General features: G+C 32.3%; 2 protein-coding genes and 2 long non-coding RNA genes across 4 annotated transcripts in view; 1 reads left to right on the plus strand and 3 right to left on the minus strand.

Annotated features, from left to right (window-relative positions):
* The window catches only part of Snrk (SNF related kinase), a 64,631-nt gene extending 57,616 nt beyond the window's left edge, over positions 1–7,015 (minus strand). Inside the window, exon 1 of the mRNA XM_072524049.1 lies at positions 6,665–7,015. The gene's annotated coding sequence lies outside the window, so the exon portion shown is untranslated. The remainder of the gene's footprint in view (positions 1–6,664) is intronic.
* LOC140435248 (uncharacterized) overlaps positions 1–27,840 on the minus strand; it is a 202,833-nt gene that overhangs the window by 57,616 nt on the left and 117,377 nt on the right. The gene's annotated exons all lie outside the window — the stretch shown is intronic.
* LOC140433579 (uncharacterized) lies at positions 7,566–8,084 on the minus strand. The gene is made up of 2 exons (XR_011950013.1): positions 7,790–8,084; positions 7,566–7,757 (listed from the first exon to the last, which is right to left on the minus strand). It is a non-coding gene; the product is annotated as an uncharacterized lncRNA (long non-coding RNA).
* On the plus strand, positions 9,158–24,184 carry elgi (E3 ubiquitin-protein ligase NRDP1 elgi). The gene is made up of 5 exons (XM_072524041.1): positions 9,158–9,508; positions 10,049–10,191; positions 11,527–11,815; positions 11,878–12,033; positions 12,699–24,184. Exons 1-5 carry the CDS (start codon positions 9,419–9,421, stop codon positions 12,966–12,968), a joined length of 948 nt encoding a protein of 315 aa, XP_072380142.1. The 5' UTR covers positions 9,158–9,418; the 3' UTR covers positions 12,969–24,184.

Below are 27,840 nucleotides of genomic sequence, written 5' to 3' on the forward strand. Positions count from 1 at the left end.
CGTCACTCTCAAAGATCGAGATTCTTGTTTCATCACTCCAAATTACCTTACTCCACTGTTTTTCTGTCCACACTCTGTGTACCAAAGCCCAATCAATGCGTTTTTGCCTCTGTTTTTTGTTCAGGAACGGCTTCTTTCTAGGAGTTCGTGCTCACAATCCATTTTCACACAACTGATAGTGCGGTCCGATATTTGTAAGCCAGTTAATTTGACAATAGCATTAATTTCTTTTGCGGATCTGCGACGATCTTCTAAAGAAAGTCACATTTCTACACTCATCGTATTGACTAACTTTCAGTTTTCTGCCTGCTCTTTTTGCTAATTTTGTCATTCCAGATAATGTTTACACACTTTCATTACACCTGATTTTGTGGCGCCACCACTCAATTTGTTTACTATTTCTTGATATGTGTAACCTTCTTCTTGAAGGATAACTGTTTTGGCTCTTTATCCTGGCGACCAGTCAACACATTTTGGGTTTCTTGGTGCCATTTTCGTTGAATTGACACTGATGTATTCCTCTCCGACAATTAAACAATATCACCTTAGTGGCAACGACCTGAAGAGTGACAACTACCTGAAGTCACTAATAAACACTGGAAGTCGCAGGAAACTGTACCAAACCCTTCCAATTGAATCGTTAACTGACTAGCAAATAGTACTGACACAATACAGTATTACGAATGTTGCCATTCACAAATCTTGAATTTTCGGCGTTTCACTTGAATCTGTTTTCATATTTTATTAAATATGTAATTATGTTAATATATATAGAGTGAGAAATACATAAAATATTAAGCAGAAATATAAAACAATCAAATAAAAATGTAAAATTGTACTGATAAACTATATAAATCATGTTCATGAGGCGAGTGTTGCTACTGGAAAAACAATAATTTTTATAAAGTTTCCAGAATTTTGGCCACTATGGTAAGTACATATCTGCAAAAAAAAGATCTGTCCCAACTTTTAATTTTGATTATAAACAAAATGGCGATTTGTTGAAAAATTGTTTTTTTTTGTAATTAAAAATTTGTGTTAAAAATTTTTGAATCTCCTTTTTTAACTAGTTCTACAATAAAACTTAATATTTAAGGAAGTTTTCTGGAAAGTTTCAAATTTTCAAATTCAATGTACAAAAAGTTATAGCAATTTTTATCTGACACTCGAGTAGGGCACAACCTAATTTATTTAAAGTATAAGTGTAAAATGTGAACAAAAATGATTTTATCTTCATGAGAAATTCTTAACACCTTGATAGTCAATTAAATTTGTGTATATATTTAAAAAATTTACCTTTTTTAATAATTTTTTGCAACAGTAGGATCTTTACACACAATACCATATTAGTGGAACATCTTGTTTTATAAACAGGTAAATTATTCATAGTTGGCATTTAAACTCAATAAACTTTTTCCCTCTTTCTAATTTATATAAAAGTTTTCCAGATTATTCGCTATATTTTAGTTATTTATTAGCTTCAGCATATGACTCTTCGAAAAAATCATTATAGTGCATTTCCATCATATTGATAGCACATTATGTATGCAAATCCCTAAACTGTTGATACAGGTAACTCAATGAAAAATAGATATTTGTCAACAAGTTTACAGAAGTATATAGGAAAACAATTTTAAATTGAGTATGACCACCAGGTATAAAGGTTGAAGCAGAATAGAATACAATAGTTTTGAGGGTTACTAATCCCTAAATAAAGTTGCCAGTGTCAGAGTGATGGAGATTAACAGGTACTAATGAATTTGCAAGAAATGTAAGATGTTTATTTTATTGGTTATATATAAAATAATTTGTGGCCGTAACAGGGGCCGATTTGTAAAAAAATGAATATAATTTTAATCAAATTCCATTTCAGATTCACTGCTTTCTTCAGAATCTAAGGAATCTTCAACTCCAATGTTAATTATTACCGGTTCCAGCATTGCATCAGTCATATTATCCAAATTCCACATTTTATTTTCTTCCTTGTGAGCATGACTAACAGCATTTTTCCAATTTTCTGGAGTTACTTTTGATAAGGAATGTTCTAATAATTGTTGTAAGTCTTCTAATTTAAAAGTTTTGTTGTTGCGTCTGACTTCACCCTTTACTTGAGACCATATATTTTCTATCAGATTCAGATCACAGTGGTATGGGGGTAAACGTAAAATAATTACTTTATGTTGCCTTACAATAGGTAATAATTCCTTTTTGTCGAATTATCCTTGTACTCAATTGCGTGTTTATCCAACCATTCGATTATCTCTCCTTTTTTCCATGCCGTTGTTGGCAATTTTTCTGCTACTCTTGAATGGTAACTAGCATTATCCATGACTATGACAGAATTTTTTGGAATTAAATCCAACATTTGCTCAAAATATTCTTCAAAAACGTCAGCAGTCATTTCCTCTTGGTAATCTTTGGTTGATTTTGAGGCAAAACTTAATAATCCACCATTGACAAAACCGTATTCGTTTCCAATATGGGTTATTATGAGTCTGCGTCCTTTTAAAACGGGAATATTGTTTATTCCAGTAGTTACACCTTGCCTGACAGGAACTTTTCACATTTGTATCAACCCATAGATATGGTACAGTATGACCTTCATTTAGCCAAGTCTCATCCAAATAAAAAATTGTTTTCCCTTCTTCTCAGTACTTTTTAATAGTTCTTAGATAATCTCGTCTCCAACATACAATGTAATCTTTTTCAATTAAAACGGATTTTCTTCTATTCTTTTGCCAACGAAATCCCATCTCTCTCAATGGTCCCCATAATTTCTTGTTGCTTATGATTGGTAACTCTTCGTTTTCTCTAATTAATGTTTGGATTTTATCCAATGTTGGAAATTCTTTGTTAAAAAAAAATGAGTGGACGCTGCATCTTATCATTTTTTATGTATTTCTTCAATTTCCAAGGGTTTACTCCCTCCACTCTTCTTGGGAGATGAAACAGTTCCTCCTTTTCTTTCTTTTATGAATCTATAAATTGTTGCTTCTCCAACCCCTGTCATATTTGAACACATGTTAACGATTTCACGAACATTACTTAAAGGGCGTTGATGAACAAGTGCATCATGTACATTTAATATTATATTTTTCTCTCTTAGACTGAAGGCACCTTTAAAACTACACTTAACCGGGATAAAACCTGTTGTCAGCATCATTTTTAAATGCAAATAACAAAATATTGAAACCAAAAACGTAGGTAGGTAAGACATGAACAATGTACATCTACAAACTAAATGGAAGATGCAAACAATTTCTAATTTATATTATTGGCATAAGCTGTAATGTGGCATAAAAACTACTTAAACTATCATTAGTGAAGCCTTATCAGTAATTCCAGGTAATCGTTCAAAGAAGGTATTCTTTTTGTATCAGGCGATAACTTGTATAGAAAACAATAATCACCTTTAAATTACTGTTTACATTAATTTATTTCGTGAAACATTGAATTCTGTCGTTAATCACCCGTGTATAATTAACAATAATCGTGTGGCATATATACCGACGTTTTTTACGCACAAAAAAGGTATAGTGAGATTAGTGGACACTTATTTTACAGACGATTTTTTAAAAGATAATGAATTGTTGACGGCATCTTAAAATATTAATTTTTTTTTATTTATTTCAAAACAAGTTAGGGTGACGCCTACGGTTTTTTGACCTGTTGAGGATTTGCATACATAATGTGCTATCAATATGATGGAAAAGGACTATAGTTATTGAAAAAACTACATCTATAGATAAATTGCCTCCCTTGAAATCAGTGTCATCCAATTAATAACAATATAAAATAGTTTGTTCAATAACGCCTGATTTCATAATAATTTTAAAGTGAACATTAAATAAATTTAAAATCTACTTTAAGTGTAAATTTTATTTTTAAAGCAAAGCTTCTATTTGGCGTTGTATTACTTTTTTCTCTATGGTAAAAGACGGTCGTCACGGAACTAGCGCCACGAGACGGCGTCACGGGTAGCGTCACGAAAGTCATGAGCTTCACATTGATTCACTACTCTTGATCAATTCGTTACTAGTCATCATATATTTACTCTAAGCAGGTTTAAATTAAAAACTGCATGAAAATAACTAACAAAACAGACTACAGACATTAAATGAGAAGTAAATAATTAAAAGAATATCTGTCAATAAAAGATTTGATTCGTAAAGTTTGTCAAAATTTAAAAGTCATAAATATAATCCAATTAATAACAATATTGAATCCTCTGTTTAAACTTTTAGACACTTCTCATTTTAAAATAATTTAATATAAATATACAATTATTATTTTTAAACATCATATTTAGTTTATATAATAATTAAATTTACAATGTACTACTAATTAAATGAAGGCTTTATTAATATATTAGCAGGTGACGTTAGGAGCAACTATGATAATTTATTGAAATTTTAAAAATATTATTAAATTTTAAGCTTCGCGCTAATCTTCTGTACCCACTGTAAAATTATTTTTTTTATCTTTTTGTGTGTTATGGAAGAAAACTACAAACTACATGACTAAAAACAAAATTTGTTTGAAACTTTGGAGTTAAATGTACAAAGAATAATGTGTAAATGTCAAAATAACATTAGAAAAATTATTCAATGTTAAGAGAAACATGAAACCTAATAAAAGGAGATAATATGAAGATAAATTGTCAAAGGGATGTAATATCTTGGATATTAATGGATGTATTTTAAAATATGAGACCTTATTGGAAACCAAAAAAAAAGCAAAGATGGTATCATGTCAAAAGGTCATTAGTGTACCTTATAATACTAATTGTTTTATAATTACAATAGTCGCTTTACACTTATACTACAAACATTATCCAAAGCGCATAATAATAAATCAAGATCTATTTTATTGCCATTTAGAATGATTCTGTTCACTAAAGAATGTTTGCCAAAATTTCACCTATGAAACTTGAATGTAAAATTTTAAAATAACTAAATCTTAAAGACAGATTATTCCTGTTAATCTTAGAATTGTGTCCATTAAGCAGAAACATAATATCCGCTTGGGTTCGGCTCAGAGACAATTTTGAAAGGTTAAATGTGTTTCTTATCTCAATGAACACTCACTTAAAGGCTTGTGTAGTTTACAATTATTTTGGACTCTCAAGATTGGAAATATGTATTTGATATGAAGATGACCAAACTACTGAGCAGTATTGAAGAAGAGATCTAACCAAGGATATATAAATCGATCTAATAGACTTAACATGCAAACATCTAGAAATTCTAATAATGAAGGTTCAGGTTCAGGTTGCACCACTCCATAATATTATCTAGATCAATTTAAATTTTCTCATAATCTGAGATAGATTCGACAATTCTATAAATTTTTAGATCATCAGCAAACAATAAGAACTGTAAGACGCCTAATTGAGATTTAATGTCATTGAAGAATATATTAAAAATGATAAAGGTAGATATTATAGCCAAAAGAAAAATAGTAACTTAGACATTTGAATACAAGCAAAGAATTAGGGTTTAGAAATCCATTAAAAAAAATTGGAAATCCCACAGCAGCCAATAAATGCATAGCAAAGAATTATTAATGTTCTATCTTCTATCAAGAAGGCACAATAATATATTAATCATTAAATGAAGTACATATTAATAAACAGATAGAAGGTCAAATGCTAACAAAATCATGGTATTTGTAGCAAAACAAAACAAAAATGTGTAAAACAAGCTTGAGACCAAATGTCTGCTTTACTAGTAATGCTAGGGCTATAATAAAAGTTGAAAAATTATTGCACTCATAGAAAATACAGATGCTAACAGCTGTCTGAGCTGACAAAATAGAGAGGACAGTGATGAGATCCAGAAATATAGAACTACATAAGGAACCTACTATAATTATCTTCATAATACCTCACAATATCTATCTAGGATATTCTTAATATTCATACCTAATAAAGTTTAGATGAATGATGAAAGTTATCTGAAAATTACAACAGAAGATATTTTACTAGTCTTTGGAATAGTTAATCTAAGAATATCTTGACTTGGCTGCTTAATATAGAAAAATAGCAAAACATTATTGGTTGAACATTTTTCGTAATGAACCCATGTCCTACTAAGGCATAGCGAAAGGTATGATAAAATTCCACTAATCAGAGAAATGATAGAACATAGAGATGAATTTGAAGACTATAATTACCTTGAATTAAAAGAAAAAATACAATAGAAAACAGAAATAGTCTGCTACTAAATTGCAGGTCAAAGTACAACAGGGAAAAAGGAAAAATATGAATATTACACATGTCTCAGACAGTCAACTAACAATTAACTCAAAAACAACACAGTGCAAAAAATAAAGCACTAAAACTTCTGTATTTAGTGGCTCATAAATATAATATGTAAACTCATTCAGAAAACAGTAAAGTCCTGCTTTTTTAACAAATTTACATATATACTCTTCTGAAAAACGATAGTCTTAATATAATTTATAGTAGCAGAGTACACCAGACTTGGCTCACTAAAAATTCGCAAATACTGCCAAAAAGACACCAATACATAAAATATCATATTTTAATTTCTGTTCTAAATTAAATCCCCGTTGAAACAAACAAATAGCTTGTTAACACAAACTTGCTAAAGCTTAAACACTACTAATTGTAATAATCTAAGTAAAGTAAATAATTACTTACCAACCACAAATACTAAAATTTGAGTGACATGGGTAACTCCTATTCTATCCGACTTCCACACACCATTTAAAAACAAACTTCTTATGTTGATAATAACGCGAAACAAAAAGACTTTTACACATCTTTTGCTCTAACAACACTGGCAAAAACTATATACAACATGAACATTTAAAACTAATCACACGAATATTTGTTTTATAATTATGGGAAAAGTTTTCGATCTACAAAGCAAATGGCAGGTGACATTTAAATTTTGTTTGGGAGTGTGATTGCTTATTACGACTGTGGGTTCGAGAAAGATCGAGAAAAGTACATACAATCAGCTAAAAAGAGAACATACAAACTGATGCGACCAAATTGAACGCAAGCCAAAAGAAACTGAAGTTGACATTTGGCATTTAAAAAAATGTCTCTGTTTGCCAATAGTCATATTGCCAGTTTTACGTTTACCAATTATGCACAGAGTACATAGCCCTCTAGTAAGGTAAGTCACATAGAAAGATTTGGGAAAGAGTTTCTACCGCAAGACGCGGATGGGCCGAAACTTATTTTATTTGGCGGCAAATTTAAAATGTAGGTTCTGAATTTTAGGCGGTAAATTCAAAAAATATGTTTTGAATTTTAGACTGCAAAATTCAAAAAGTATGCTTTTAATAGAAAATAAGTATAATCATAAAATAAGAAATAAAAACTTATTCTATCCCAAAAAATATATTCCCTCTGTCCAAAAATATAGTACACACTTGCGCATTTTTATACAAATGTATAACATATCAGACAGAGAGTGTATATAATTATTATGGTACAGGAAAGTTTTTATTTATTATTTTATGACTATATCTGTTTTCCATTACATTAACAAACCAAAGTCCCGAAAACAACAAAATAAAACACAGATATCCTGACACTTGTTTATTTGTATAATTTTGTTTGGTAAAATATTGGTAACAAATATCCGCCTTCTCCGTGTGGATGGGGACACTCAAAATATTGTTAGCTTGCTGTCTCCATTGGCAGCGATCCTGTACCAGATAGACAATTTCATGTAGGAATTTTTCCACCAATCTTCATTCAAGCCGTGTTGGAGATCATCCTATTTATAAGCAAATATAGATGCTTACATACCTTCTAAAATACTCTTCCTGGTGTTGTAAAAATTAAACTCCTGATCCTCAGAATGTTTAATAGCCCTTCCTCCAACTTTAACCAAGTTTCACACAACAAAAAATATTCCTTTGAGTTTTTCAATTTGGAATACTATACCATTTTGGTATTGTAGTATTGTACCTTCTTCTCTTTCAGGAATGTTTATTAGATATATAAAAATTTATGTATACTGTTTTTATCTCCTATTTCTAAAATTTGGGATATAATAGTTGATAATAGTTTTTATTTTTTATAACGCCATTTGCAATTTGTAAAGGCGTGGATTACAATTTACAATGTTGCCACTAACATATTTTTTTTCGGTGGATGCTCAAAATTCTTTAGAAATAAGTTATTGTAAATTTAAGTTGTGATTTGCTACAATATTTGTTTTTTTTTTTTGACAAAATTGTATAGTATAATCATTATTTGGGTTTGACCTTCACTCACCTAACGCATACATACGTGACTAGCGCCGTCGTCATTACAAACGGCTGGGCCATCCAACTCACTCACCTCGCTTTGTCGTATACCACTTACACTGCTATTTGTGGTAAATACTGTAAGTATGCATTTATAAAAGTAATTTAAATAAAATACTATTTTTTAATTTCTTTAAAGTATACATAATAAATAATTTGTGTTTATAAAATATATACTGTGATTACTGTTTAAATTTAACTACTAAATAAATATAGTACAACTAGTTATCCCGAATAATAGCAAAACAAAAATGTTCGGGATAGTAGAATAAATATTTGTATAGAATATTTTAGCTATAGGGATTCTTATCTTTTTAGTAATTTAAATGTATTTGTTTTTATTTAGAGAATAAGGAATTGTGTATTATAAATTGAATGATTAATCAGAATTAACAATGTTATTGTAGTAGAACACATCAGATTGTGAACTGAAATAAAATGTATGTTGGACTTAGGGCGTATGAATTATAATATCGTTAATTTGTGGAATAAATGGAATATTCGTAATGTCTTAGAATTGTTTATGACGTAATATCCAAGATATACTTTCTAGTTTTGCGTGATTAGAAAAAAGAAACATTTTATAAATAATTAAACCATGATCCTATACGTTATCGTTTATTTCTAGAATAGTTAGCTTAATAAATACATGCACATTCATTGAACTGTGTGCTTCATTTTAATTGTTTAATAATTTAAAAATTAATATTGTTGAAACCTCTACTTTTATAGTTTCAACAGAAAATCTGTGAATCCGGCAACGTTGCAGTTGACAATAAGATCACAATCACATAATAAATACTCTTATGTCTTAAAGTAAAGGTCTTAAATGCACATAATTTTTTAGCTGACCTACATTTTATGAAATAAAATTATATTCTAAATATTGATTCTTTTTATTCTTATTCACAGTCTCTTTAAATGAGTGTTCTAAATATTTTGAACATAGCTTTTATTGGCAAAAATTTCGTTTATACCATATTTGTCAGACCTTGAAAGATGACAGGACCCAGGAAGTGGGAGGTTGGCTGGCAGGTGAAAGCTTAAAAACTTGATTCTCCAAAAAAGTACATTACAAAAAGACCCATGAAACCATTAAAAAATGATATGATCGTTAATTGCTAACATGGGATTTGAAATTAACAGGTTTCAAGGAACAGTAGATGAAGAACTTGTATGCCCTATATGTTCAGGTGTTCTGGAAGACCCCATTCAGGTACAGATATTTTGTCTTGTTAAAGTTTATGATTTTATGTAATGTATGTAATCATATTCGTCCTTTTTGATGCCTAAAAAATCTGTTACTTTTTACCAAGATTTTAATATGGTTTTTTTGTTTTTCTATTGATATATGGGGTTTGTTGCTTGTAATATTGAGATTATCATTTAAACAGTTTTTTCCTAAATATAGTTACAATCAGAATCAATTGCAAATTGGTTTGATGCAGCGTTAATAGTAGTTTTGAATTTCATACACAATTTTTAGACTTTAATGTGATTTAATAGCTTATCTATATCTATATCTTTTTATGGGGTAAAAGTGCTTTGAATCATGCTTTTTGCTTGTAAATTAAAACATTAAATCATTGTTTTGTGGATTTTTCTAAATGTTTTACCATTGCATTGACAAGTACAATTTTTGTTTGAAATTTGTTGTCATTGGTTTTAGAACTGTTTTAAAATTATATGCAATACCAAATATGGAGTCTTGCAGTTGCAATAATTTTAGTATTTCAAAAGGTATCTTTTATTTTAGGCTTTAGTTTGTGAACATGCATTTTGTAAGGCATGTATAACAGAATGGATATCCAGACAGCCCACTTGTCCAGTTGACAGACAGATTGTGACTTCACCACAGTTGCGCCCAGTGCCAAGAATCATTAGAAACTTACTTTCGAGGTAATATTAAGTATTGTTTAATCTACACATACAGTAGAGTTTTTTCAAGATTCGTGAAGTGTCCACATAAAACAATAAATAATATAATTAATAACAAATTATAAAAATGATTCACTAATAAAATCTTCATTAAAAATAGTTAAAATCTGATTCGTTTTTCATAGAAGCATGTTTATTTTAATTTTATTTAATACCTGGAATAATCCCATTAACAATTTTAATTATAATATATTATTACAGTTAGGATTCAAAACTTGAAATTACTTATAATATAAAATCAGTGTCAAAAAGTTTAAAAATGAGACTAAAAATCTTACATACTAAAAAAACCAATAAAATATAACAAGAACAAAATTCAACGATGCCAAGATACATATCACAAAGCAAGAGATCTTTTTAACTGAGTTAAAGAGTGAAAATATCAAAATCAAGATAAATGATTGTATCAATGTATCTATCCCCATGCCCCATGTATCTATTCAAGCTGTTGTGAATACCAAGGTTGTTCTGTGAAAAGGAACGAACATTGTGGTAACATAGAGCTTGATGGGGAACATTAAAGTTAATCTGCCTTAACAGGTTTGGACAATCAATAAATCCATGTATGATCTTATATGTAAGTATAGCTCCTGACATATCAGGACAGTTCTTGAGTGAGGGTAAAGATAATTTTTGTTTGATAGGGGAATAATCATGATTTTGGCATGAACATGTTAAGCACAATATCTTAAAAATTTATGTGGACTCTTTCTATGGTATCAATATTGTTCTGAAAATAGGGTGACCAAATAACTGGATAGTAAGTATTCCAAAATAGTTCTCGCTAAGCAGCAAAACACTAATCTTGTTGAATCGATGGAGAAATGCAATTCCTGGTAACAAAAATGGGAAGTTTAGATGCCTTTATTGAAATAGAATTTATGTGGTCACAGAAAGTAAGCTTCTCATCGAAAATAACACCCAAATCCTGAATAGGAGAATCATAATTCAGTGGTTTTTACATTCAAAGATTGCTTATTTTTGCAAATAAACTATTTAATAAATACATTTTGTTTTACATTAACTTTACATGTAAAGAATTTCATATAAAAAATGTTGTTTGAAGAAACACCTGCTCTGACGCCAAATATTCACTTTCGTGGGCAATGAAAACTTTCTGTTGCAGAAAATTTTGTGATTTCATGGCAGTGGAACATTTTCTCTCACAATGAGGCTTCAGTGAAGATTTTGGCACCACAGTCTTAGATTTTTTATCCCATCAAAAACTATTTTTTAATTTTATCTACTACTAAAATTTCTAATAATTTAAAAATTGAACTTGTTTATTTCTTATAGACTTTGTATTACTTGTGATAACGCCCAGTATGGGTGTACCCGCGTGCTAAAACTGGATGCTCTAACCACACATTTAGAAGAATGCGAACACAACCCCAAAAGACCACTACCGTGCGAACAGGGTTGTGGTCTTATCATCCCCAAGGACGAATTAAAGGATCATAATTGCGTCAAAGAATTACGAGCCTTGATACATACACAACAACAAAAATTAAATGAATTTCAACAGGAGATTACCGAACAGAGATTTTTATTGGCTGAGCAGAGAAGGGAAATGCAGTTGCTTAAAGTAAGTAATGAGAAATTCATTCATGTATATATATGTATTTCAAATAATTATAATATTGTTAGGATTTTATGCGAGCAATGAGGATCTCTAATCCCTCGATGAGGGCAATCGCCGATGCTATGGAGAGAGATGAAGTACTGCGCTGGAGTAATTCCTTGCAAAGAGCCAGGGTAACTAGATGGGGTGGGATGATCTCAACGCCAGATGAAATTTTACAAGTAAGTGCTGTTTTTGATTACTTAACGTGATATTTTGCTACTATTAAACATACAGTAGATACAGGAAGAGTCTATGTTGTGAACAGGCACATTGTCGTGTTCTCTTTCCATATTTTGAACCTCTTTTTTGTATTTTCATAAAACCTTGTGGTACCCATTCCATGTGAACAAAAACCTGTATATTGAAGAAAACAATCAACATCCTCTTGAATTTAGACTTGCTCATCCTTGCTCTTTTGACTCTCAGAGAGTTTGGAGTGTTCCACTATCATAATAGGCATAAGTGTCAAAAATTTTAATAAACTATAGTTTAAAACTGGTATAAATTTCATCAAATATGGTTGGAATCTAAAGTTGCTTGCACTTCAACTAGGGGTCTTTTAAAATTCCCTATCAAATTTACAATGTCAACAATATAGTCGTTTGAGAACGTGAATATGTTACTTGTTTCCATACCACTTCAACTGTAATTTTTATGTATGCCATCACTTATATTGGAATCCATTTTCATTTTATTGTCAACTGCCTCTATTATTTATCTCATCACTTATACTGCAATATTTTTCATTTTATTCAGTTCGTATTTGTTCTCTTTTTTACAATATGTAGTTTATTTCAGTAGATATTTGATTATTAAACACTGACATCATGACGAAATATTTTAGAGAATGATTAAAAGGACGTTAAACGAAATGGGTTGTCCGCCGCACATTCTCGACGATCTCATGGAGAACTGCCACGAACGCAGATGGCCCCCAGGGCTGTGTTCGTTAGAGACTCGACAGAACAACCGCCGGCAATACGAAAACTATGTTTGTAAGAGGGTGCCTGGCAAACAGGCCGTTCTGGTGCTATCCTGCGATAACGGACACATGGGCGAGGACATGATGGTTGAGCCGGGCTTGGTCATGATTTTCGCGCACGGAATCGAGTAAATCCGTTCTTTGAGAATTGCGAAGAAGTAAGTTGTAATATAAGGTCTAGGTGTGTGATTTTATGAGTACTTACAAACAAATTTAAATTATTCAATATTAAGTATAATTTTTGTTGGGCTCTGAGCAGAATTATATGTTACTGCGGAGGATAAAATTAGTAGAATGGTTGATAGCTCCGGTGCAAATTATGAAGGTGAGAATCTAGGAAGATTGGGGTATTTGGCATCTAAAATGGATAGAAATATTTTATTTATTTATTAACGGAATCCATTTACAAAAGTTTTAACAAAGGTACACCTTAACAACAATAAATTTTTAAATTATTAAACATCTCATAATAAGAAACTATAACAAACTTTAATACAGCTACCAAGGGTAGACTAGGATTGACTTGTAACAGGGATCACTCATTATAGGATACCTTTTGGTTGTTTTTTAAATAAACAAATTTTGGAGTCAAAAATATTTATTTGTCTTAGCAGGCTATTAGCACTCTGAACCAATCGTGTAGCCGGTTCATTGATATCATAATTAATGTCGTGAAATGGCACTGAAAATGATTGTCTATTGTTTCTACTAGGTACTTTAAGACTAACGAGTGATAACAATTGAGGACAATCTATAATAGCATTAATGACTTTGTGCAGGAAACATAAATCTAACAATGTCCTTGATTTAAGTGTTGGTAAATCAAGACTACCTCTTACCACTGATAGTCATATTCTTCTCTCCGGTATCCACTCTTAAAAGCTGCTATCCTCAAAAACTTATTTTGGATCCTTTCAATCTCTTCAATGTAAAGAAAAAAATTTTTTTTTTTAAATATTCATTTATTCGTTTACATTAATGTTGACTCCTTCAAAGTAGTCCCCGTCAGATATAATGCCCTTGTGCCAATCCTTAAAACACTTTTCAAACTCGATCTTTGGGATAGCCTTTAGTTCTATAAGCTATGCGCTTTTAATGTCATCTATGCTTGTGAAACGACGGTCATTTAAAGTTCGCTTTATTTTTGAAAATAGGAAAAAATCACATGGACCGGTGTTTGTCTAATATGGAGGCTGGAGCATGATTACAGTATTGTTTTTGGCCAAAAATTCACGAGCAAGCAATAAAGTGTGAGCTAGTGCATTATCTTGATGCCAAAACGAGTTGTTTCTCCACAAATCCGGAATTTTTTACGAAACGTAGTTGAACTTGTAGTTAGTACTCTTTATTAGCTGTTTGATCTCGTGGCAAAAATTCATGGTGAACTTTACCATTAAAATCAAGGAACACAGTGAACCTTCACGTTCGACCTCACTTGTGGAGCCTTTTTTGCTATTGGTGAACCAGAATCCTCCACTGGGACGATTGAACCTTAGTTTCGACGTCATATCCATAAATCCATGTTTCGTCACCTGTTATAACCCTTTTGAGAAATCTGGATCGTCGAAAATACTGAGCAACTTCCATTCACCCCTGTTTTTTCCAAAATTCAACAATTTTGGAACAAATTTTCCTGATAAGCGTTTCATACCCAAAACCTTTTAAAAAATGTCATGACATGGGCTCATTGATATGCTAACTTCATCAGCGACTTCTCTGATTGTGATTCGGCGGTCTTTCATAACCATTTCTGCTACTTTTTTTACACTTGGAACACGTTTTTTCATAGAATACCATAGGCCATTTCACACACTTTGTTACACTTTATTTCATTTTTTACAATGTAAACAATGAATATAGCTGCAAATTTTTTATACTTGAGGACCATACCTATAAAATAAAAAAAAAAAAATTTTGACTGTTGGACTCTCCAAACCCGCGAAGTTTACAAATTCCGGGCATTATTTGAATAAATCTCGTATACACATCTCAAATACACACCTCTACAGGCGATCCTCGCCGCTCGCTCGACGTTGTTGCAACTTTTCAATACATTTTCATCGCATTTGTGCGTTTTTGCGCCAGCGCGGGTGTTGCCATGTTTCTAATAAATTTAAATTTATATTAACTGTCGAAAATAGATGGTATAAAATTTCTCGATTTCTCACATACATAACTTGCACAAATATCACGTTGTCGGCTTTTATATATTAAAGATTACAACACATTTTTATTCAGTATTTTAATATTTGACAATCATTTTGATATGTACATGACATCAATAATGGTATTACTAAAATCACATATCTGAGACACCCACAGAAACTATGCTGAAAATTGAATTTACGTGAGTGTAAACTAACGTGGATGGAGTATATAGTTACAAGAAATGAAATTGATTTTACTGTTTTATACGATGCTGTTTGCAATATAGTTATTTGCCATGTGGTAATGTTAAAAGAACGTATCAGTAACCATACATTAAATATTTTTATATATAAATAATAATGTTGTAGTTGCCTTTTTTACATCCAAGTTCAGATATAGGCCCACCCCTTTGATTTCTATCTATGGACTATTCTACTATTGGTGTTTGTGTTGCTGTAAAATGTATTCTCGTGTTCGTTTTCCTTTCTATGACATATTTCACCTTCTTAACGTTTTGTTTCCGCGTCCCATGCATTTATATACATTTCTAATCCACTGGTTTTATTTTCTGCCTGCCATTTCTTATTTCTAACCTTATCCTTTCCACCAAATGACCTCAAGGGTTTTTCCTCTGAGTATTAACTAATTTGTCCATATTTAGTTATGTCACTGTCCACATTTGGTATCACTGAGACCTATGTCTCTTTAAATTTACTCCTTAACTCGTTTACAGTCTGTTTTTTGACTACCAGAGCCTCCAGTCCAACAATTATTTTTTTTTGGTAAATTTTTACCTGATAATATGGATAGCAAGTGTCCATTTTCTGCCTGTTTCCTTTTCTATGACATCTTCGTTACATGTATCCGTTTGGTGCTCTTCCTGTTTTAACATTCGGCATTCCATCTACCTCTGAATATTCACTAATCTATCCATCATCTGCTACTCCACGTTTAGCATCCGGATGTTATAATTGATAGGAAAATGCGTTCACGAAGTTTGATTTTCTGCATTTTTATCAAGAACTGTAACTGTCACATTGTTTTCAGAATGCAAAGATCATTTTTGCGATGTTTCATGTAATCTGTTTGGCCCGTGATGGTAGATGATTCGTGATTCGTTTATAATGATGACTAATAACGGATTATCGATTACTGATGACAGATAATTGTTGATTGAAGTTTCAATATACTGGTTAAATGATGGATGATTTGTCCTTCTGCTATCTAGTTTTGAAATCAGGTGCTTTAAATCCTCTTTATCACCTCACAATAAACGAATGTAATAGACAGATTGTAGGTGGTTTAAGTGTTCCCCATTTAATCTTCTTTTGGTCATTATTTTTGTTTGGAAATATCGTTTAGAGCTTGGATGAACAACTTCTTTAATAATATTAATTACTTATTCCTCTGTTTATCATTATATTTCAGTTTTAAAATAATATTTTTTCATGTCTTCCTATCAATGACAATTATTACGAGGTTATATTGGTTGTAGCAGCAGTCAATAATACATACGATCCATAATATTTTGGATCACACTTCGATTACGTGTATTAAAAATCCATGTTAGTCTACTGTGGCGAAATACATTCCATTTTTACTGTGTTTTGATCAGTAACAAAATTATTGCATTTATTAAAACACATAAACGACCGACTGATTTTTTATAACTATTTTAGTGTGTGCCCTTAATAAAAAATTGTTTAACAGAAAAAACATGTAACTGTTTTTTTTTTCGAGTATTTGTTTGTATACATTTATCAAGATTTTAATTTGCGACACGCTACATTAGTGTTGACGTCACGTTGTTGTTAGCTAAGTGACAGTAGTGTCTTTTAAACTTTTTTTATAACAATATTTTATTAAGACTCTTAATACTGTTTTAGGGAATGTTGTATCGTGGGTATAGTGTAGCAAATTATATTTTTTAGAATTAATATCAACCTAACCTCAAAAAAATGACGTGACATCACATAATATGGCGTTTGCAATGATGTTTACTTTAACTTCCTCTTTTTTTCAGCTTAAATTTATAGTTTTTCCTTCCGTGGTATTAAAACTATATTAGATTTGTTCGTAAAATAAAAGTTAATATTTTCTTACAAATAAAGACAACGATGTGTACAGTCAATGATATATCGGTAAAAAACTGAACTTTATATGTTTCTGTAGTATTTACCATTACCACTGATGCGTTTGTGGAGGCCTATAATATAGAACTCTCACGTGCACCTAGGTCTGATCTTCATTTGCTAATACCTATTTCTTTGATCGTTATCAAGATATGCATAAACTTGCACAACAATATTCTTTGCCTGTTTCAAAAGATAGTCGCCATCACTGTCGAAAAAGATGGAGAAACACGCACAATTACTCTATGACTACGTTCAATGACGTATAATATATAGACCCAGCAGTCGGTTACAAAGGTAATCATGTCTTTGACACTATATACACCATCGGCTGGGACTATATATTATACATCATTGACTACACCCAATTTGTAAAATGACGTATCAGTCAGCTGTCAAATGTCGCGCTGTCTGTCACCTGTCATTTGTTCGTTGGAAAACCTGATGACCTCTTGACACTAGCTTTAGAGGATGAAGCCACTTCTTCAGACAGTCCAAAATCTTCAGCACCTAAAGGAATCCTTTGTTCATTCTCTTCTTCATTTCTGAGAAAAGTCATCAACAATTTTAACCTGTTTTACAATGCCCCATCTCTATAGTCAATATTTGTGGAGCATTGCCATACCCTAAGCAATTCCTTTCTTCTTCTTCTTACGATGGCTATCCGTTCCGGATGTTGGCGATCAACATGGCTATCCTAACTTTGCTTGCTGCTATTCTGAATAGTCCGGTTGTCGATGTATTAAACCACTTTCTCAGGTTTTGAAGCCAAGATATTCTTCTTCTCCCTGGTCCTCTCTTTCCAAATACCTTGCCCTGAAGAATGAGTTGCAACAAGCCGTATCTCTGTTCATTCCTCATAACATGGCCAAGATATTCTAGTTTGCGCTCTTTGATGGTGTTAATAATCTCGCATTCTGGTGTTAATAATCTCGAAATGCAAGCAATTCCTTAGGTAAACAAGATTCGATTAATGGAAAGAGCATTGCTGAACACTTCTCAGATGTTATACCTGCTGTATCACTGTGATTCTATCTGTAAGTCTTCGCTACCAAACCTGCTTTGCATACTTTCCATAATTTTGCTATAATTGTCAGCCATAGCTGGATAGCTCACTACTAGTTGACGTGCTTTACTACCTGGTACTGTGGCTTGAATTTAATATTCTATCTTATCATGGCAATCAATAAAATCATCTTCGTGGATATTCTTAAATTGTACCCAGAATGCCAACCAACCTTTGATACTGTCATCATATTTTTTAAATTCAATGGTAGGTAATCTGAATTTTCTCATACCTGTTAACTCTGGCTCATCTGTATTCTGGGACACTGCACTATGCCTGCTGGATGCTACAGTTTTCGTTTCTTCCATCAGCTTCTTATATCTGGTTCTACACTTTTTAAACTTTCTCAAATACACATCACAACTCTCTATTTCTGCTTCTAGCTCCGTCTCAGTACAGCTTTCTAATGATAATTCAGTAATTTGGAAATCAACTGACTGTAAGTCCTCAAACTTGCATTTTAACAGCTCCCAGGACACATCTATTGATTTGTAGTCCAATGATTCTGCTTTCTTAAGACCTTCTAACTCGTTGGCCGTATGCGTAAAAATAACCCTTAATACTCTTCTGGTTTTCTTTCACTTTCCAATTTTACTGCCATAGTGCGTTTGGTTTAAAACCACCGAAACGTTCTCAAAACAAGTCACAAACCAAAGATTGCAGTAAAAACTCACTGACCCAGCGCGTAAGGTCCAGAAATATAAAATTCACACCGAAATTCAACTCAAAAAGTCCTGTCACAGTCGCCACAATGTCGTACCACCAAAAAACTACCTGTTTTAAGAGGTTTGCGTAGATAATAAAACCCCAGGGTACTATATCTAAATTAAATTCACTGGCCAAATTTACGAAGGTTGGATTCGGTTTTATTTGCTTTTATACGGAATACACAATTGGCTAAACTGGCTTGACCACTTAGAAAGAATGCCAGATAGTCGAGCTGTAAAAGTAGTCCAGAGATGGAAGCCCCAAGGAAACAGAACAAGAGGAAGGCCCCGTAAAAGATGCATAGACGACGTAGAGAGGGATCTTAAAACCATGAACATCAGGCAGTGGCGAAGGAAAGTATCCGACAGGGCAGAATGGAAGTTAAGCAGGCCAAGACTCACAAAGGGTTGTAGCGCCATTAGAAGAAGAAGAAGAAGAACGGAATACACAATTACAGTTACTTAAAAAATATATATGCAATATTAACAAATTTGCTGAGAATTGCTCAGCTTGATCAAGGCACGAAAGATTGGATACCTGGGCCATATCCTGAGAGGGGAAAAATACGCAGTCCCTCAACTAATTATCCAAGGAAAGATTGAGGGCAAGAGAGGAGTAGGTCGCAAACAAATGTCGTGGCTGCGAAATATAAAGAAATGGACAGGCGTAACTAACACTGGCGAACTTTTGCATGCCGCAAAAGACAGACGTCTGACCTTAAGATAATTCGCCAACGCACTATAGGTGCACGGCACCATAAGAAGAAGAACAAATTTGCAATATCAACACAACAACAACATGACATTAATTGTCTACATCATACTAGTGTCTTATTTCTTCTTTTTCGCGCCACAACACCACTACGCCTTTCATCCAAAAAATTGTTCTAGGTATCTCTGACAGCTATCTACTAAAGCAGTTTTGACCGAAACACCATTCACGGTGTATGTGGATAGGTATAATTATGAATTTTTCAGCATTTAAGATCGATTTTGATGTTTGCACAATGTATTTCTATAGCACACAAAATCTAATCCGTAAACGAAACTCGCACGTCTACTGCAAAAGACTTATGTTTTACCAAGCGACTTATTTTACGAACAAACCTGATATATCAGCTGTTAAAAACTCTCTAGAAGAAACACACTATTTCTTAGTAAAAACTTAATTTTATGAGTGTCTGTACCATTAATTTACCAGTAAACAATAACTGCTTATTTTTAACTTATGAAATTAATGAGAATATTCGTTTAAAAGTAATCTTCAAGATGATTTTCTGCACATTTATCAAATTCATATCAGTGACTGACTACAGAGGTATTAAATAAAAAAAATACATTCATTTGACAACTTTATTTTGGACATGATAGCCAAATATTAAATTGTGATTTATTTCTGGTTAAACCAGTATATTTGGGGCTGCTAAACAAATTCTAGCTGTCTGTAAGTTGCTGGTAGATTATAATTTTGGTGAAAAGATAGTGGCATGTTAGATTCATGTCATTAAACACATAATTTGCGTTTGTTTACAAACTTCTGGATACAACTATTGAAAAATTGGACGTTCATCTACTCTAATCCCCCCCTCTCCTTCACTCTTTATAATTGTTCTTTACAAATGCTTCTTCAAAGACTCAAAGTAAAAATACTAATGTTTTATTGACCTAAAAAAACTTTACAAAACTAATCAGTAAATATTAAAGAATGACAATTATTGTATGAAGATTGTTTGTTTTTTGTGTAATTACTTATTTTTGTTAAGCAGCCCCGATACTTTTAGCTCTAGGTTTTTTAAGATAATTAAAGAAAAAAATTCGAAAGAATAAAAGTTAAAATCAATTTTGGTTTAAATAGTTTAAGCACAACTTTTATTGCATAATCTTATGTATTAGGTGCATCAAATAATGTTAATATCCAAAAATGTATTGCACTACGTTTGTGATAAATTGGAAGCTTACATTTGTTGAAATATAAAAGTCTGTTTTAATATTCAAAACAATATAAACACATTATTTGCGAATAAGAACGCATTTTTATGTGGATCTTTTGTTTTTGTCTATAGATGTCTCGAATTCTAGTTTTTTGATGACTAATAATTCCGTTTCTTCTTGATTAGCAGAAGCATTTTCGATTACTACACGTCCTAATAAGGAAACACTTTTTTTTCAAGAAAAACATTTTGTTTCAATCCACTCTCTTGCTCGCTTTAATGTCCTCGAAGTAGGTATCTGCTGCACCAATTATTTTGGAATATGACAAAAATATGTTATCGCTAATCCATGAATATGACAAAAATATGTTATCGCTAATCCATTTTTTCTGGTTTGGAAACAAGCTGTATCATTGGGAGTGATTATGATTTGTTTCTTTCCTGATGTGTCACATTTTTTTTTTAATATTTCCCATAGTAACGGTACTACTTTTTTCATTTTTCCCATTCAGTGAGCGAAATTTATATTTTGGCCAGATTCCCCATACTACAATTGCTTTGCTACCAATATTTTCAAATTGGTACTATAGATTTGAGTCAAAAAAAGTAAATTAAATCTTTTTTTTTTATTGAAGACGTTTAACAGTAAATAAGTTACACTATAAACATCTACCTTAGTCTTCAGAGAGAAACTGCAGCGTCTCTCTCATAGTTGAGGAAATGTGGTATTGAACAGCATTAGGGAACATTCTTATCTGAGTTTCTGTTATCTTTTTGGAGGTAAGTTTTTAAATAATATTCAATATGAAGCAGCAGCACCAGTGAATTTATACTTTATTTTGCTGAAGTACCTTACTTTAGTGTTTTCTTTATATTTGGCAATAAATAACGCTAGCCGAGCTAACAACGAGTTGTACACTTAAGATCGTATTGCTGGAAGAACAAAAAAAGTTTATATCCAATAATATAATAATAAGAAGCAAAATAAAGATGCAAAATAATATGAACCAATTACTAGAAGTGATTTCAGAGATCACCCTGTATCGTACATCAAAATACAACATATAAAGCATTCAGTAATCCAAACTGCAAGTGTTACCAAAATCTATTCTACTATAAACCAAAAACCCACAAAAATCTGGCTTGTGTTGGCTTTGGAGGTTATGCTGCTATGTCTACAGATTTTTAGCAGCTTTATAGATTTTACTTACTGTTTTGTGTTATGTATTTTGTAATGTTGATGTTAATTTGATTTTCTTGATTTGATAGTGTCTTTTTGGAGAGATTTTTGTGGGTTTTTGGTTTATAGTAGAATAGATTTTGGTCACACTTGCAGTTTGGATTACTGAATGCTTTATATGTTGTATTTTGATGTACGATACAGGGTGATCTCTGAAATCACTTCTAGTAATTGGTTCATATTATTTTGCATCTTTATTTTGCTTCTTATTATTATATTATTGGATATAAACTTTTTTTGTTCTTCCAGCAATACGATCTTAAGTGTACAACTCGTTGTTGTACAGGTCATCTTAGTTTTCAGGCTAGGACCTGCAGAAGAAAGTACAAATGATATAAATCAGTTGAAACAAGTGTACAGATCACAAGATCGACATCTCAACTCTTATTTATTAAAGAGGACCTCTGTATTTTCAGGGAGAGAGTAGTAAATGTCTGAAGCCTTCTGTCAGTTACATTAAATTAGAATTATAACATTGAATATGAGATTAAATTCAATCCCGAATTAGATGCGAGGAATAAAAGGTTCAGATCTACTAATGCAGTTATAAAACAACTTGATATGCTATCTCTAAAAACTGGCTGTTTAAAATAATTGATTATTTAGTATGTGCCACAACTTTTTCTTTAATCTGATATGTTTAAATAATTTTATTTTATTAAGTATTCATGTAAAAATAACAGTTCAGTTGGCTGTGCTGAAATGGCAGGGGACTGTTATTTTTACTCCATCAAACTCCCGTCAACTTTGAAAAACATAACCGCTCAACAACTTTCTTTACACATACTAAGCTTCAACACAAAAACTATTAATGCTATTATCATATAGTTCCTTAAACACTCTGAAATAAATATTTAATATGACATCCTTAACTTTTAAAATATTTGTGGCAAAAAGGTTACCTAATGTCATCTTATCTTTCTTTCCCCCACTATTTTTTGAAATAATCTTTGTGAAAACGATTTCTGGAGTGGAAATCCAAACGTCACACTTTTTCATTACAATAAATTGTGGCTTAATCCCATATATAAACATAATATTTATAGGTGATAGAGAAGTTTGTGAATACTTGATAAAATTCAATACCAAATCAAATACGAAGAATAAAAGATTCAAAGCTACTAATGCAGTTGGCATGTTATCTCTAGAAACAGTCAAAAATGAAGATAAAGAAACAAAATCTTGCATGCCCGGAAAAAACAGTGGAATATGGAACAAAATACATAGAAAAAAAATCAAATTTAAAGAGACAGAAACTAAAAAAAAACAAGTATGAAGAATATCTACCAAAAGTAAAGATTTGAGCGCCAGAGAAGTGTATAGAATATACCTATATACATAGACATATATAAATAGAATGCGTTTGATCATGCAAAGTGAAGGGGCTGGCCATCTTTCTTAAACTTTTTTCCTCCGTCTCTGTCTTTTTGTACGGAGGTGGGAATAGATGTTAGGGCTTAGTATGCATTTAAGTGTACAACTCATTGTAGGGCTAACGTGGGTACCTAATGCCGACTATTAACGTCTCTCCATAAAATCTGCTTCATATTTAATATTAAAAAAACTTACCTGGTTTTCCAACTTCTCGAATTTATCTGTCTTATCATATTTATCGATTATCGTTAAATAAAACTAACGATATACTATTGTATTGATTTTATTCTGATCAATATGGTTATCGGTACAGGCCGATTAAGTACCTTTAAATAGGTAAGTCTGATCAGGGTCTCTGTACATAACGTTCACGCCATCTTTCGTGACTTGCGTCAACTAATATCATCGTCGCGACACTTGACTGGTTTTTGTAGGTTGTTATCAATGACATTTCTTCAGTTCTAGGTAAATTTTTTGGTCGCTTAAATTGTAATCGATACCTATTCCTCACAATTATTATAAAACTTCGGTAGAATTTTCTACGGTTTAATCAAGTGATGAATAACTGATTTATCGTTTGTAAAATAAACCCGATGGTGATAATACAACCAGTTATTTTTTATTAACAATGTAAGTTTTTCGATTTTTCTATTTGTGATTTTTTTATTATGTGTAGTATTTAGAAGTTTGATAAAAACATTGTATTTTTGTCTAAAATTTGTTTTATTAATATAGTTTGTTTTGATAACAGTTTTTGTTTTTTTTTTACCCATATATAAAAACTCTTAATAACCAATCGACAGATGGTTCATAATATCTACAATGTCTATCGATTATTCAGGTAAGTTAATATTGCTCAAGACAGTTGATAAAGACTAGAAATTGGTATATATCGACCATGTGAAACATCCAAAGAAGTATAATCTTCTATATCTTATAATCCAGGACAAGGTTGCCAGAAGAAGTGGATCAAGTATAGGAAGAAAATTCTTGTTCTGAGAGTTAAAAGAGGAAAAAAGAGTTCTCTGAGTTCTCGTTCGAGACCGACAAGGTCTCGTCTAACCTTCTTTCATAGTGTCTTCAACCTAAACGAAACTAACATGTTCGGTGAACCTGATTCAGATGATATTTTATCTCTTCTTATTCATGGTGTACTCGCAGGTTGAGGTCTACGGTCCAATAATTTCACCAGACCATAAAGCACACCAAACAGTCAGTTTTCTGGATGTAATGGTTCCGCAACATACATTTGAGGATTATCTTAACTCCAAATAGGGCAGTTTTGTTTGTTCACGTTGTCAAAATTTATTTTAAAAATTTAATGTGATTATTTCTGTTTAGAAAGAAGCAGTGTAAGTAATAACAACAAAAATAAGGACAAAAACAAGTTTATAAAGAAAAATGTTTTTTAAGTGTAAAGGAAAAAGCATTGTATTCTTCCATAATATACACTGCTCCAAGAAATTAACGCACCACTTTAAAACTTACCATATAACAGGAAAATATTAACTGAAATGAAAAGCATTTTAGTTCGTAGTACTTTACTTTGCAAAACAAACATATTTAGTGATGTTATCGCTAACCATCTTCAATATTCATGAACTTAACACAATCTTAATACACTTAACAACAAAATCGCAAAAAATAGAAATTGTTCAATTTTTTTTTGCTTAATAAGACGTATTTCCACCCCTGCTGCGAATGACAGCTTAGCATCGACGATTCATGCTTAAAATAAAATAAACGAAAGTATTCTGATCCAGTTCATTCCAAATTTGGACAAAACGTTCCAGTTCCTGCATAGTGTTTGGTTGAATAGCAAAATTCTGTAGACGTCTACCAAGCAAGTCCCAAACATTCTCTATAGGATTGAGATCGGCACTATTCGCTGGCCATTCCATAACGTCGATTCCAACTTCCTCTAGATAATTTTGCACTATATTTGCAACGTGCGGTCGTTCATTAGAACAAAATTTTCGCCAATATAAGGAGCAAATGGCACAACGTGGTCTTGAAGAATATCGGTGAGCGTTGATGGTACCGTTATTCAACACCACCAAGTCTGCACGACCCGTTAAAGAAACGCCACTGCAGACCATAACCGACCCTCCACTGAGTAACGTCGTTCCTCGCATGTTACACTGTGCATACCGTTGTGAAGTCGGTACACGCGACTACGCCTATCACAATTGTAAAAACAGAATCTGCTCTCATCTGTAAACAGAACTCTATTCCAATCAGCCTCCAACCAATGGATATGATTTCGTGCAAATTCTAAACGCGCTCTGCGATGAGCTACGGTCAAGGCTGGCCTTCTGGCAGGTATACGATTTACCAAATTACCTTCCTTGAGACGTTGGCGAACAGTTTCACAGCTGATTCGAACATTACGAACATCTTCAAGTTGGGATTATAAGCTTCTGGTAGTTACAAATCGTTGTCTTAGGGTGTGAAGTCGTAAAAAACGTTCTTGAACGGACGTTGTTACCCGATATCGACCTTGTCCTGGACGCCTAGAGTAACTAGCTGTCTCTCTGTACCATTCCATCATTCGTGAGACCGATGTATGGTGTACGCCGAACAGTTCCTCTAAATGTCTGTAACTCCAACCTTCTTCGTGCAAAACAACTATTTGAGCACACTCTTCATCAGTCAAATTTGTCGATTCCGTTGCATTTTGATTCGCGTTGCATTTTGATTAAAACAATAGCAAAATGTTACCACCAAACAGCAATAGTTTACACAACGACTGAAAATGACACTAACCTCTTATCGACATTAACAAATTTACAGCACCTTTGTTTTGCGTTCCTTAGAAACCGGTTGAAACAAAAAACAATACAAGTAACCTGATAAAAACATTCCAAATATATGGTATATTCCATACAAAAATGAATACAATTAAATTTAAAACACCAATGAATCGCTTTTTTGTTTTTGTAAATGGTACGTTAATTTCTTGGAGTAGTGTATAAAGAAAATTTCGTTGATTAATAAAAATAGTAAACAAAAAACAAAAAAATTGAAAGAAAAAGAAAAAAAATGATAAAACACTAAATTTTTAGAGTTGGTGGTTGATAGGGGTGAAACTAGAGGGGGATTGAAAGAGATTAAGAACATAACCTGAAAATAATGGTAAAAATTCTGATTTTTCCAACTTCTTCATTATATAACTTATTGGAATTAAGTAATATGTCCAGCTAAAGCAATGTCGTATCTTTTTCTAACCTTTTTAAACCCAAACAATTGTTTAAATTATATTTTTTTGAAGATTCATTTTTTTGTTGACACTAGCTGATAAATTTTTCAAATCTGAATATCCCTTATTCACCCAAACATTTTGCTTCACACTTGAAAGCAGTAGATAAGGCCAACAAAAAAGTGAATTTCTAAAATTACTACCGCTTCATACGATATTGTTTTAAACGATCTCGAAAATGCTCGATTATCCTTTTTATCTGTGGATAAAATTTGTAAATTTGGCAAAGGAATGCCTTCTTCTTCGGCTTTTCCCATTATGAGTTCGCCGTTTTCGTCCTCCACAGCACTCTATTCTCCCAGTCGCCTTCTCTGAGGTCTCTATCTATCATAGCATTTCCGACGTATGTTTTCCATCTTGTAGCAGGTCTTCCTCTCCGTTTTCTTCCCGGCGGGTCCCAGTTTAATATTCTTTTCGGCCACCTATGCTCTGGCATTCTTTGTACATGCCCGTACCACTGCAGGGCTCTGTTTTCCAACTTTTTTGTAATTGAGCATTTGACTTCCATTCTGTTCCATATTTCCTCCGTTCTTATTCTATCCGCTCTTGTGATTTGTAGACATCTTCTCATAAAGTCCAGTATAGTAATATTCATATCAGTCCCATATAGTAATATTCATCACTACGCTTTGAAAGATCCTCTTTTTGTTTTCTTTGGTTAGAGTGTTGTTCCATATCACTCCATGAAGTGCTCTTGTGGCTTGTTTTCCTCGTTTCAGTCGTTTCAATCAAACTGCAGATTAATCGTTTAAAATATTCATAGCCCGAAGCGGGGCGGAGGCGACCGAAATCATCGCCTCTGAATATAAGTGAACGATAAAAGCGCTGACTATAAGTGAACCTGTGTTGCTTCTGGGTAAGCCTAAGACAGAGATGCGAATAGACGTTTTATTCACTTTTAAGGCGAACATTTTTGAAGAGCCTCTCAACTACTACGAGAAGCGCAAAATAATTACTTCGGAGAGAATGACCTAAAACTTTGGAGAGAATACAAAAAATAGCTCTTTTATTTTAAATAGGTATATACCAAAATTTATAAATCACCATTTTTCAATCACAAAGTAATTTATAATAATAAATAATTTATTATTGCACACTTGAAGAGACTAGGCGGCGCCTACCTTGCCTACTCCGATGTGCCGCCCCC

This window comes from Diabrotica undecimpunctata, chromosome 2 (assembly GCF_040954645.1).
Source record: "Diabrotica undecimpunctata isolate CICGRU chromosome 2, icDiaUnde3, whole genome shotgun sequence".
Classification (NCBI taxonomy): domain Eukaryota; kingdom Metazoa; phylum Arthropoda; class Insecta; order Coleoptera; family Chrysomelidae; genus Diabrotica; species Diabrotica undecimpunctata.